The sequence below is a fragment of the Ascaphus truei genome, chromosome 1, assembly GCF_040206685.1.
Source record: "Ascaphus truei isolate aAscTru1 chromosome 1, aAscTru1.hap1, whole genome shotgun sequence".
Classification (NCBI taxonomy): Eukaryota; Metazoa; Chordata; class Amphibia; order Anura; family Ascaphidae; genus Ascaphus; species Ascaphus truei.
In genome coordinates this window covers 455,714,570-455,729,068 of record NC_134483.1, presented here as the reverse complement: position 1 = coordinate 455,729,068, position 14,499 = coordinate 455,714,570, and the positions used below count along the sequence as shown (strand labels likewise).

Sequence of the window (14,499 nt, the reverse complement as noted above, 5' to 3'; positions counted from 1 at the left end):
AAAATCTTCTTTCTTTTATCTTCTATCACCGTTTTCTATCTTCATTCTTCAGCTGTAATTATTTTCTTCTTTTCTTTAATGTTCTTTCTTCATCTGTCAATCCAAAGTGCCCCATTGTAAATCCAAACGGATGTTGTCACTTTGACTTCTTCTGCTAAAATGAGACAGACAGGCCTTATATAGGGCCTTTGACGTCACATTTTAGGGTTAGATGGTACAGCTCCAATCCGATTGGACGCTGTATCATGTGCCCGCCTTTTTTTTTCTTTTTAAGGATGTGATGTCATTTCCAAGGGAGGTACGTCACATCCTTAAACCACATTGCTATATCACATGGTATTACAGCCAATTGGATTGAAGACAATCACCTTGGTTGCTGTAGCATGTGATAGGTTACATTAGTTAAAAAGGAACTGACATCATGCCTTAAAGTGATGTCACATCCTTTTGAACTAGTGTAACCTATCACATGGTACAGCAACCAATGGAATTGTCTTCAATCCCATTGGCTGTAATACCATGTGATAAAACCATGGGGGTTTTAAGGATGTGACGTACCTCCCTGGAGATGACGTCACATCCTTAACAAAAAAGGAGGCGGGCACATGATACATCGTCCAATCAGATTGGCACTGTATCATCTGACCCAAAAATGTGACGTCACCGGCCCTATAGAAGGCCTGTACGTCTCATTTTAGCTGAAGTTGTCGACGTGGCAACATCCGTTTGGATTTACCATGGGAAAATTTGGATTGACAGATGAAGATAGAAGATAGAAAAAAGTTAAAATAATGACAGATGAAGATAGAAGAAGATTAAAGAAAACGGATTTTGGTTACCTGTTCCTGATCTTCAAGGTGGATGGCGTTGGATTGCCGGTGATGACGTCGCAGTTCGAGAGCTTGCAGATTCGCCGAGATTCGGAGGGTGAAGATTTCTAAAGGTAAGAGAAATATTGCATGTGTCATTTTTTTTCAGGTGTTTTTATTGTATTTATTTATTTTTATGTATTTGCTTGATGATTGACTGATACTGTATGAATCTGTGCCCCTTTAGAGTACAGATCAATAAAGTGGCAGCCAATGCATTTTTTTTTTTTGCAAATGCTTGTTTTCTATCGATAGTTATTTTTTCGATTTCTGTTTATTGTTTGGATTAAATTGTTGTGAATTGGGATGGCTTGTTTTTAGAACATTTTAGGATTGGTTAGAGTTTGAAATGTATTTGTTTTGCTGGCTACTGGTTTTAATTCATTAATTTGTTGGCTACTGGTTTTATTTCTTTAATTGATTGGTTGGCTACTGGTTTAAATTAATTCTTTGTTTTGTTGGCTACTGGTTTAAATTAATTCTTTGTTTTGTTGGCTACTGGTTTAAATGTATTAATTGTTTTGTTGGCTAGTGGTTTAAATTAATTAATTGTTTTGTTGGCTAGTGGTTTTATTTCTTTAATTGATTGGTTGGCTAGTTCTTTGATTTCTTGAATTGTGGTGTTTAGGTGCTTGTGTATATATTTTATTATTGTGTATTTTTGGCATTCATGCTTTTTTATTGACTGCTATAGTGGCTTATCATGCTCAAATTATAAGGATATGATATACCACTGTGCCAATCAAGGGGTACAGGGTGGGTATAGTGGTCCCGGGGTGGGTGGTTAGGCCTCCCGGGTGGGTAGCGGGGGAGGGTGGGTTAACCCCTTAATTATTATAGTGGTGATTAACCGCTAAGTTGATTAAGGGGTTAGGAGCCACTAGATTGTATTTTTTTCTTGTATTTTTGCTGGCATCGGAGGACATGGACCTGGAGTATGCTGAGAATACCCTTTATGATGGCAGGGGTAAGTTGACCATTTTATTTACTTTATTTATGCTGGCTGGCTAATGTTTGATTTTATAATGGTCAAAAGCATTATTATCCATATGTGGTAGGGTTGTTGTGTGTATTTTTGTTTATTGTGGGTAGAGGGATTGGGTGAAGGGGGTAGTAGCCCCAAGGATGGATGTTTAGGCCTACCGGGTGGTAGCGGGAGGGCTTAAGCCCTCCATTACCTTAGCGGTATTACCCACTACGGTAAGGGTTAACTCCACCTGCAAACCTCCGCAAGGCCTAAACACCCACCAAGGTCCAAATACCACCTTCACCCACCCCCACTACTCGCAATAAACATGGCACTGGAAGTTAACCCCTTCATTGCCTTAGCGGTTAGCCGCTAAGGTAATGAAGTTGCCTGTACAGTAAATGCATTTTTATAGCATGGGATTCAAGCTGGGGGCCTCCGGTGCTTATATTAATGGGTATCAGCTCCTGAGACTCCCGGCATGAATCTGATGCAGAAAAAATGCATTTTATTTTCTAAGTCCTCTCTCGCCACCTTCTCGGCAGAATCTCACCACCTTCACGCCAACGTTTCCTGGCGGAAGGATTTTGAGAGGAAATCGCCATTCCTGAGCCTTGATTAGCCCCAATAACCCACTCGAGGCTACAAGAATTACACAAATGTGAGAAATTGGCGATAAATGGCTTCTCGCGGCTCAACTGGTGATTTTTGGGGGGGCTTACTGAATAGCAGTAGGCCTTTTCACCTCGATAAGTGACTTATACTGTAGCAAAGGGCCATAAGAGTATTCAAGTAGGAAAAGAGGACAGCTTTGGATTCACATGCTAGATCCACCCAAGAATCCATATCATATTTATACTTTTGTTTTATTCGAGTGATGAGCGGTTCCTTTGAATATCATGGACCTTTAAATAACCATCCCTCTGACTGTGCAATGCATTCAAGGCTCTTTTGGCAACAAGAATGTTAATTAAGTGAACCTCTCCTTGTCTAGAGGGGAAATGTGAAAGTGGAGTGTCTAGCTATTGTTTCATTTATTGTATAGATTTCTTCCACTTCCCAAAAAGAATTCTGAAAAATGTTATCACAGTTGCGGACAAATAAATGATACAAAGATATTGACTTCAGGAAGCGTAAGATAATTGCAGTGAATTCATACATCTTGCTGTCAACTATTTGAAAATTCCTCCCAGCTTTTGTGGAATTAAAAATGCCACCTTGTACGTCCTGGAGGTTAGAGAAATTGGTAGACTAATGTTAATCTTTCTGTGTTGAGGTAACTAAAGATCACCATCGATTAAAATCACCTTGCATCGATTCTCATGGAAAACATGGCCATGGAAATTAGCTCTGCACACTCTTTATATGCACTTACCTTCAACAACTTGATTTCTCGCATTGCTATTTTCTTAACCATTTTGTCATCTTCACTTTCTAAGAATTTCTTGATGGCTACTATCCGTCCATTTTCTTTGTTTCTACACTTCATCACCATTCCATAGCTCCCCTCTCCTACGAGCCCCAGGTTCTCATACTTTTCCATCCTGAGTGTCAGCTGATCTTTAAAACAGGAACTGCAAAACACAATTGACCCCCCACCTTATCATTCAAGAAGACTGCATTCTATTGGGATCTTTCTGTGCTCTTGATGAATAAATCTTGCGCTCTAATTCATAATAACTGCTTCTAACAACTGCGGCACTATGCAGCTCATAAAATACCAGCATTTGTATATACAAAGAAACTCTTGCCCTTGTCTTTCGGGTGTGTGGTGGGTACAATTAAGGGATAAATATACAAGACAACTCCATACTCAAAGGAAAACAAGACTCCTGTTTTTCTGCACCCAACACCACATGGGGAAATGAATCGTTTCTTAAACAATAACTATTAATCCATATTATAAAATAGAACTTATATTGTTAAAAGAATCAACGTTCAGCAGTACTACAACATAGAAATTATATAACCTTTAGTGTTTATTTCGGGATATGCATCTTATCCTTTTTGTGTAGTTATACAGATGCAGCGGCCGTTATTCGAACACTTCACGCGTTGTATACGTCGGAATACCCACGTCATGGCGCGTGATTTCTTCCAACCGTACCGCATTTAGACGCGAGTGCAGAAAATGGCATTTTAGTGTTCTGGTTTTTTAAACACCTAAACGTGACACCGTAGCACAGTACAGTACTGTACACATTGCAATTCATTCATTTCATTGCATTTCATTTCATTGCACACAGAGAAACAGAATCCATGAAATTCAAACAAAGCAACCGGGATAAACACGTGTGCCTGGGGTGATTGGTCGCGTTAATGCCGTGTGGAGTACAGCAGCGCACACGAAAACGGCTCCGTGATTTGTTCGAATAACAGACGCTGCATCTGTACTTACACTGTACCACAAGTTTTAACCTTGTATTACTGCACCGACACACTTTATTCGAGCAAATACCCAGTATGTACCTGGCAGATACCTGGAATGCGCCGCTCCTCACCTCTGACAAGCCCCGTTGCGTTTGCCTTCCCAGCCTGGGTTCATGCCTGGCTGACGGGCGGCTGATCTGTTAAATGATAATGATTAGGATTTAATAGGCTGCAATGCTTCGCGTGTCTACCAGATGGCATAAATTCATGAATTGTAATGCAGTATATATATATATATATACTGTGCAGTATTGCAGCCAGCGGGAATAAAATGCTTCAATCCCTGCCTGGAAAATAACCCAATATACTCGGACAGAAAACAGTCACAAACCTCAATACACCCGGGTATACCCGAATTCGTGGGACTAGCCGAGCTCGAATAAAGTGTGTCGCCAGTGTATGTCATACATACAGTAGTAGTGAGGAAGTAGTTTACAGGTATAGCCATTCTTACCGGTACTGGCACACAGTCCTGTGACTGCGCTGATTGTGGCCTAGAAAGATTAATGCTGCGGGAGGTCCCATTGCAAGGAATGGATTCCCCGCAGCACCATCATGGCCGCTACCGCCCCCAGCGCCATGTTTTTCAGCTTTTCATCCGCTGAGCCATGGACGGTAAGGCTGGCTACATCTGTATATTATCCTATTGTTTTCTGAGCTGCAATAGAGAAGCTACTTCAGTTACTGGGTGCTAGAATAATGTGTCTAGCTAAAGATTGTAGCTTGCAGTAGGTTGTTTCATTGTATAAAGTGTATTAAACATTTATCACTCAATGTCAACTCCATAGAAAAAAGGTGAAAAGAAGGAGAGAAAGATTGTATAGTGTTACTATTTTGTCATTCATATGGGGAGTGGAACTGTATCTGTTCCTTTTTATTTATGCAACTCTTGTCTATAGGTTAAAGTAGCATAAAATACCCTGTTTCTATTACTCTTCAGGGTTTTATCTAAGCTTTCCTATCTTAGTTATACCCAGTGTGAGTTATAAATTCTTCCTTCTTATTACACGTTATAGTGGTCTAGTTAGTAGATCATTCAACAGTGCACTTTACCACTTATGTCCATATACTGTTCTAATATCTAATAGCATCATTATGAATTCAGCTTTTTTTGCATAGGGAACAATAACTCTAATTAATTACTGTCCCTCACAGTTGTAATAATAAATAGAGATTCATCTTTCTGATGTAATACTACAGACGAGGAAGGAATTTCTAGAACAGATTTTGTGTTGCATCTGCCTTAGTTTCTAGCATATCACTCAATGTTACTATAATATATTCCCTATTCATGGACTGGACCGGGATCTCCTTACAAATACCCTTTTTTGTGTTGCTTTTCCAATTATTTTGTTTCATCTTAATATGAAATAGTCAGCTTTCCATTTACTGATTGATAAGGTAGAGAGAAAACGCCACCCAGTATGTGGTGGCCAACACTACCTGGCCTGCCCAACACTGCGTTACATAGGAAGTGACGTGAGCCAAAGGACCAACGCGTTTCCTGTAAAAACTCTTCTTCAGGAATGTTACATTCTAGCACCCAGAAACTGAAGTGGCTTCTCTTTTGCAGCTCAGAAAATAATAATATGATGACATAAGCTACCTCTCACTGTTATGTATGAAATAATATAAGGTTAAGACCTATCCAAAATAAACATGAAAGGTGATATCATTTGTATTTAGTAGTACTTTTGAACGTCAATTCTTTTAACAATATAGGTTCTATTTTAAAATATATGATGAAATAATTTTTTTTTTTAAAGAAACTATTTATTTTCTTATGTGGTGTTGAGTGCAGAAAAACAGGGGTCTTGCTCTCCTTTGCATGTAACTTGGTGTCATAAAATACCAAACCACATCTATTTAAGCATTGTGGCTGCTGGTGATCTTACTTGCGCTATTCTAAGAATAGACTAATAAGAATTTAAGTGGGAAAGACATTGTGCCATTTTAAAACTCTTTGTTCTTGTCTATCATGATTTAATATATAAATGCTCAGTGCTGCAGGGGGCTATAATGCAGTGATCCAGAGGAGTGAGTTGCTGCTCTCTACAGCACTGAGTTACAGATGTAGGAAATACATAAGAATGTAGAAGCACAGAAGTATATAATATCACTATTCACAAACTGTACTAAGCATGTTTTAAGAAACCAATTTGCCAGATAAGAGGTACAGTAATTGTGGTGTTGGCTGACCTACCATAACGTTTCCTGGGGTGCACAACGTACAAATAAAACACACACATGCACTTTCCAAGTCTGTCGTGCTGATTCTGTGTGCTGTCTTGCCCTGCTTTTCTGAAACCTACAGTCATATCTAACAGGATGGTACCACAGTTAGTCAAGTGTTCTTTTGTGGACTAATGGGGCATTAATAAGTGTCCACTCTCAAGGTAAAATCATTGGTAACCCATTAAATATGGATAGCTATACTTGGTAATTATTATACTGCAGCATGTTAATTTCCAGGTGGGAGTCCAGTAATACAATGCTGCTATTTAGTGAGATCAGCTTATTCCAGATCATAGTCACTATCGTCCTAAAACAGTTGTCTGCATGAATGTCAATTGGTGAATGAGAATTAGTTAGTGATCAAAAGGCAATGGTACTAGGGGGTACAAAGTATTATATGATGTACACAATTTCACATTATATTTAGAGAAAAATGGATTTTACTAAGTCCCCCTCCCTGTCTGTTTTACAAGCATAAATATTTTACAAACATAGATTGAAAAAAAATCTACGCATTAAGCACCGGAATTAGTGATAAATGAGCATGAAATTAGAAGTGCATATTTGCAACATTGATAGTAGGAAGAAAGGCATATAGACTTGGCTCTATAAAAATAAGACTAAATTGGCTGAGGCATATTGTTTCAACCTCCACCGACGGAGTATTGAAAGTAAAAGAATTGAAAAACATGTTATAAACTATTATTAATTACTGTTCCTTTTCCTCTCTAATCCAAATCAAATTTGGGTACATTTTCCCTGTTCACCAACAAGTGCTTCATGTGTACTAAGGAAATGTTTGATAAGTAGTGGGACAGATTTCTTTCTACTATCAATAGCAGGGACGGAACAAGGGCAGTGTGGGCACCGGTGCTAAACGGTTTTTCTTCAATGTGTCAGTGTATTTCTTTAGATGCACTTATGAATATCTGGCTTATAAGGTTAAATCTATCAGATATACGAGCACCAGAACTTTCCTAGAGTGAGACGTAACCATTAATATCTTTATGTGTCTAAAGACTATGGGGATGTGCAATAAGTGCAATTTGCTCTATGACGCAGTTTGTCATTTGCACCAGCGGCACACTATTAATTGCTACTACGTCATGCTCAAGGATGTCTTCTCTCTACCCCCTTTGTATCTAAAGCCCTCTCCCGCCTTAAACCTTTCTCACTGACTGCCCCACACCTCTGGAATGCCCTTCCCCTCAGTACCCGACCAGCACCCTCTCTATCCACCTTTAAGACCCAACTTAAGACACACTTGCTTAAATAAGCATATGAGTAGCACCAGAGATATTACTAGACACATGATAAATAAAGCTTGGCTCCCTGCAGAAGCACTTACCAAAATTCCCTCCTCTTGTCTCTGTACGTTCCTCCTACATACCAATTAGATTTAAGCTCCTCGGAGCAGGGACTCCTCTTCCTAAATGTTACTTATGTCTGAAGCACTTATTTCCATGACCTGTTATTTATATTATTTGTTATTTATATGATTACCACATGTATTACTACTGTGAAGCGCTATGTACATTAATGGCGCTATACAAATAAAGACATACAATACAATACAATGTGACCCGACACCTTGGGTGCCACATGACGTAGTTACTATGTCACAAAAATCCTGCTTGTTTTGCTAGGGCAGATCGCCTCCTGAGCTGTAATCTGAACTGATGGCACATGGAAAAGGTAACAGAAGCAATCATGTCACCGGAGTGTCGTGGCACTCTGGCTCTGAGGCACCGCTTTCCCTACAGCACTCAAAATGGATAAACTTCATTTTTCAATATATATCTTTGATGCTGATCACTTAAGCGAAGAGGTTAATGCCACTTCAGACCTAGGGTGTGAGATAGGAAATCCATTGTGCATAATGGGCAAACATGAGGAGCTACTTGACCCCGATTTCATTACTGGGAGAGGAAAGCTTTTAATGATTGATATCTAATTTTCTACCTCTTTAAAACAAAAATTAGAGCGCTGTATGAAAGCATTCAAGATGCTTCTTCCAAAAATCTTTGTGTAGACCACGTTCAGATATGTGAAAAAGAGGGGCACATTTTAGGGTTTTTCGGGGGCCTGATTTTAATTTGATGCCCATCTTGGAATAGATTATGGGTTTATCTTCATTTGATTCCTTGGTGGGAGAGGTGCACACTATGTGCTGCTCATTATTTGCCTATCAGAGTGTAGTAGGGATATTACCTGTTCTGCCTCCCCTACTTGCTCTCATTTACCTGCTACAGAAGTTGAACATGTGTGCCCATTAAGCACAACAGGTGACCTGCGGTGTGTGGGTGTTGGTAACAAAAGTGTATCGCTACTTTATTAATGTACAAGCCTAGAGCACAACTCATTGCGTTATTAGTTATAAACTTACAGTTCCACATTCATCCCCTTGAAAGAAAATGGGTTTGTTTCAGAGAGACTCTCAGTCTGTAAAGGCTCAGTGAGTAAAGACACTGACTCTGTAAACAAAACGACACTGACTTCGAATCAGGGGAACCTACTTCAATTCTCGGCATTCGCTCCTAGTGATCTCGGGTAAGTCACTTTATCTCCCTGTGCCTCTGGCACCAAAAACATAGATTGTAAGCTCATCTGGGCAGGGATCGTGTCTGTAACAATCCTATGTGCTGCGTACCGTGCACTATACTGTAATTGTGAAGCGCTTTGAGTCCCATTGGGAGAAAAGTGCAATACAAAATAAAGTTATTATTATTATCCCATATTTTTATACATGTAAATATCTTATCGTACACATCTTTCAAAGATAGGGTCCAGAGTATTCACATTGTGCAAAGAGTTTTCTTGAAATCACACACAGAACAACATTTTGTAAATACACCTTGAACAACTAGAACTGATATGATAACAAATGTTACAGATGGAAAGAAGCAGGTGTGCTCTATCCTGCTCACATGTATGAGAAATAAACAGCAGGTTCAATTAGAAGTTAGAATTAATGTACCCTGGCTGTGTGAGATTCACATTACCTACCTAATCCGTGATAATGAGCGTCTGTCCTCTCCATTCAAGCTCAGGAGACAAAGGCAACATCCATTGTTGGTACATAGTGAATTTATAGCCACAGCATTGCTTCCAGGATTAATCAACTCCGCTTTCCCACAAATAAATGCCAGTATCTTCAAGTAGCAGTTACAGACACAAATAGTTATGTTACTCTCTGTAAAGAAAATTAAATAAATTAAAAATAACCAGTTTTGTTTACTGTAATCTTATTTGTAGCAATGGTGTGTGTGTGTGTATTCAGTGAGTGGCTGGATCCTCTGCTTTTCACCGCCGGTCAGCAAACAATAGTGAGAATTAGTAAGCAGCTTTGTGTGTGATTCTGGCTGAGCTGGGGGAATGCTGGTCACTAAGCAACTGCCCCCTGCAGAGAATACACATGGAAACACTGGAACAGGTCTGTAGTCATGCCTAGCCAGAGGGAGAGACATATATCTATGCCTAGCCAGAGGGAGAGACATATATATCTATGCCTAGCCACAGGGAGAGACATACATATATATGCCTAGCCACAGTCAGGGAGAGACATACATATCTATGCCTAGCCACAGTCAGGGAGAGACATACATATCTATGCCTAGCCACAGTCAGGGAGAGACATACATATCTATGCCCAGCCAGAGGGAGAAAAAAGAGAGAGATCCAGCGCTACACGGATTTCAGGATAATGAATTTATTGTGCCACACGACGTTTCGACCTGTTGGTCGAAACGTCGTGTGGCACAATAAATTCATTATCCTGAAATCCGTGTAGCGCTGGATCTCTCTCTTTTTTCCTCAGTGTACTTTGGAAATTCCTGGCAGGTACTTCCTTGAACCAGCAGCACCGGTAAACTGTATGTATTTGTTTATATATTGTGGTGTGCAGCCTTAACCCCCCTTTACATTGATACTCAGCCAGAGGGAGAGACATACATATATATGCCTAGCCACAGTCATGGAGAGACATACATATCTATGCCCAGCCAGAGGGAGAGACATAGATATATATGCCTAGCCACAGTCATGGAGAGACATATCTATGTCCAGCCAGAGGGAGAGAATAAGCAGAGAGGAACACACACACAGCTATACAGTATGTGTGATAATGGCTGCAAAAAAAAGAAACTCTCACTTCTATGTCCAGCAAGGAGAGAAGACACAAGCAGAGAAACATATATTACAGATAACCTGATTAAACAAATGACACAAAAACATGATACTTTTCAACATTTATTTATCCACCAATCATTCAACATTCAATATCCATGTGTGAAAAAGTATGTGAACCTTTAGATTCAGCACCTGGTTGCACCCGCTTGAGCAGCAATTTTTGGAAATGGAACTAAATTCCAAGGTATGAGAATATGCAGCTGATCAAAATGGATGGCTCAGCACATCAATAAGTACTCAGGATAGAAAAAAGGCAAGCGCAAGATTCTCATAACAAGATTAATTTTAGTAAAAAAGATATGATGAAATGCATTGGATTAGATTGTGTGCTATCGTCCTCTTTGAGCTTGCTCTCTAGAATAACTCTTTATTCAAATTTCAAGAATCTATTTTCGTCTTCACCTATTTTGCTGCTGACCAATGCAGAGCAGTGTTGCTGCCTTTGATTGCCTCTGAGTACTCGTGCTGTAGCTATTGCACTAATTGGAGTGATTCTGAGCTCAGGCTGCACCTGCTTGGCTGACGGAGGCGTGACTACTCATATCGTTTACACTACTAACACTTGGGACCGGGAGTGGGTGCTTTCCCTAACCGGAGCCTATCCTCTACAGCAGGGGTGGGGAACCTTTTTTCTGCCAAGGGCCCTTTGGATATTTATAACATCATTCGCGGGCCATACAAAAATATCAACTTAAAAATTAGCCTGCTATATTGGTCAAACATTTAATTAACTCACCCCTAATGTGATGGCTGGAACTGCTTCTCTTTGGTGAGGCGTGTGATGTTAGCTGGTGGGTGACAGTGACTGACTGGGTGGGTGACAGTGACTGACTGGGTGGGTGACAGTGACTGACTGGGTGGGTGACGGTGACTGACTGGGTGTGTGACAGTGACTGGGTGGGTGACAGTGACTGACTGGGTGGGTGACGGTGACTGAGTGGGTGACAGTGACTGACTGGGTGAGTGAGGTATTTTATGCTGCCCCAGTACTGTATATGTAAAAGGTTGATTTGCTTGAGTCTAACATATGAGAGAGGGCATAGCATGAGATCAGATCCAGTGAACTGGGGGGGGGGGGGGAGAGACTATAAAATTGGTCTTGATGCACTGACACAAACACATGCAGCCATTTTTGTGGGACAAATATACATTTCACACTTTATTTAGACACTTATCTGTTATAGGTGTAGCCGGGATTCCTTTGCGCGCATGTGTTGTATTGCAGTAGAGCAGGGAACGCTCCAGGTATCGGAGGTTCCGCGTTGAGGGCGCCGCCATTGTTGGAAGTTGGCGCAGGCACAGAGGGTCTGCAGGAGGAGGTTGCTCATGCGCGGGTATGGCAGCAAAGCCCGCGAAGGAGGAGCAGCTCTCATTGGGTGCGGGAGGGGGAACTACGAGTCCCAGCAGCCCCGCGGGGACATGTGATGCGAGGGGACCAATCAGGTGAGAGGGAAGGAGAGTGGATAGGGGGAGAGGGCGCGCACATTGGGCAGAGCGAGCGGGAGGAGGAAGGAGACGGAGCTCCAGGTGTAGGGAGGCCATCAGCCCCTACATAGGCCATATGCCCCAGGCCCAGTTAGGCCCTGAGCCCCGGTAGTGTGCAGCCGAGACAGGGATTGGTCATAGATAGGTTCCGGTTCCCTTATTGTGCTGCCAAGTGATCGAATGAGAGACAGTGAGTATTCTGCAGGAGGTCTGGGCTCAGACCCTGCCGTTGTTGCTACCGTCCGTCTGGGTGGGATCGCCCCGGACGCCTATTGCTGGAAGTCACCGCGCATCTGACCCTTTGTGAAGATCCGTGGCAGGCCCGGGCACTGGAGTGCCCGGCAGGTAATCAACAAGTGCACCAACTATACCATCATTACACAGGACACGTGGCTGCGCAGTCACCCATACATACTCTTTACCTCACTGGAGGGTGGGGGCATAAGGTGTTGGGGAATTCGACACGGGGTGGGATCACCCGGTGAAGGAGGGGAATAAGCGTCCTACGAGACGCAGAAGGTAGTGTCACCAATAGGGAGGGACACCCGTAATACATATCTCTGCTCTTGCCCACTAGTAAAGTCATTCGGTTGTTATATGCTGTGTGTGTGTGTGTGTGTATTGTTATACATATTGTCCTGCGAGGAACCACTCCCCCTCTGGTGGGAGCTATCGCAGGTGGAGGCACTGCACCAAGTATCAGGTATTATTAGTATTATGTGTGCCCCAGGCCTCCGTGGCAGAAGCTTAGGCCCTGTGAGCCTACAGATTAGACAGCATATGGTAGAGGCCTGTGTTCACTAGGAAACAGGGCTACATTTGGAGGCGCTGCTGAGATCTTAGACCTGGGGTGCCCCATACACGCATACACCACCATGGCCCTCCCCTCGTGCCAAAAAGTGCGCGAGTGGGCGCAGCAAATGCCCGCCCGCCACGTGGTGGCCGTGACCCAAGTACCAATGGCCTTACCACTAGAGACTTTGTAAATGGCCTTACGACAACTACTTGGTTTTGCAAAGCTCGCCTGGTAGACGTCCTCATAGACAAAGACGCTACGTGGAACACATTGCTAGTTGATTGCCGGCGAGATCTGGTGGTTCTTTAACCCGCCATACCTCAATCCCTGCAGCTTCCCAACTCACCCCCCGGCAGAAGTCCCTTTGTCTACCCACTCAGAGACCCCCCCTGGAGGAAACGGGGGACGGCTGCCCAACCCTTCCCTCCGCTCCCTACCCGGCTAGTGAAGCGGGCAGCTGTCGGTCAGGATTTAGCTATCAAGGGTCTAGTATCTCTGAAGAGGCTGAATCGTGTAGTGAAATGTTACAAAAACTCACTGACAAGGTAGGCCAGTTAACCGCTCCACCCATTTTACCACCGCTAGTAGAAGCCCTCACCCTGGCCACGCATTCTCAGAATTACAGGATATTGAAGGCCTCCTCCGGGACCCTACCCATCCCGATGGGAGAGGATGGGATAGACCTCTGGAAGGAGCACACCCGGGGCGTGATGGAAGAATGGTCCTGTACCGACGCCGTGAAGCGTCAACGCATCATGGAGTGCTTGAGGCCCCCAGCATCCACCCTGATTAGTATTCACAGAGAGCAGCATCCTGATCTGACCTCTCGGATGATGGTCGAATTCTTAACTGAAGCCTACGGCGTGACCGAGGATGATGGAGCCCTGTGGGCCAAATACTTTGCCATCAACTAAAAAGATGGAGAAGACTTATCTGCCTACATCCACCGAGTGCAAATTACTTTGGGGCCCTTACTTCACCATAAGTACATAACGGCCTCGCAAATGGACGAGTATCTCCGCAAGCAATACATGCGGGGCTCCAGTCCCAACCACCATATTGCAAACATGATCCGCGACAACCTCACACGCGGGAGCCCTCCTTCGTTTACCAAGCTATTACAGCAAGTCAAGGAACACGAGGCACATCTCCATTCCCCCCAGAAAGCTAAAGTCACTGGCAACCCCAAACCCAAAGGGGTAGTGAGAAAAAGGAAGAACTTCCAGACAAATCCGGCCACGAGAGACCAAAGTACGCCGGCCGAACCTCGCCTCCTTACAATCGCCGCACTCCTCCGAGGGATCTGTCCTGCTACAAGTGCGGGAAGAAGGGTCATATATCCTATGATTGCCGGATGGGAGAATCCCGCGACCGAAGTCCCTCGGCCAAGAAGTTCACATCTAACGCCATGGTGTGTGGTGCCTATGCGGCAAGCGGAGACGACCCCGGTACCAACCGAAGTGGTGAAGGTTCCAAGGATGAGAATAACCGAGTGGGGCCGGTAGCCCTTATACGGGTGCTAGTAGACG

At 42.9% G+C, this 14,499-nt stretch overlaps 1 protein-coding gene across 4 annotated transcripts in view; it reads right to left on the bottom strand.

The window, feature by feature from the left end:
- CDKL2 (cyclin dependent kinase like 2) overlaps positions 1-9,879 on the bottom strand; it is a 53,781-nt gene extending 43,902 nt beyond the window's left edge. The window contains exons 1-2 of one of the 4 annotated variants that reach the window (XM_075565315.1): positions 9,508-9,879; positions 3,212-3,410 (exon numbers count right to left, since the gene is read on the bottom strand). In XM_075565315.1, coding sequence (XP_075421430.1) covers positions 3,212-3,379 — 168 coding nt within the window. In that variant the 5' untranslated portion in view covers positions 3,380-3,410; positions 9,508-9,879. The remainder of the gene's footprint in view (positions 1-3,211; positions 3,411-9,507) is intronic. The other 3 variants (XM_075565322.1, XM_075565330.1, XM_075565337.1) reach the window with 3 other exon arrangements.
- Positions 9,880-14,499: the final 4,620 nt, after the last annotated feature.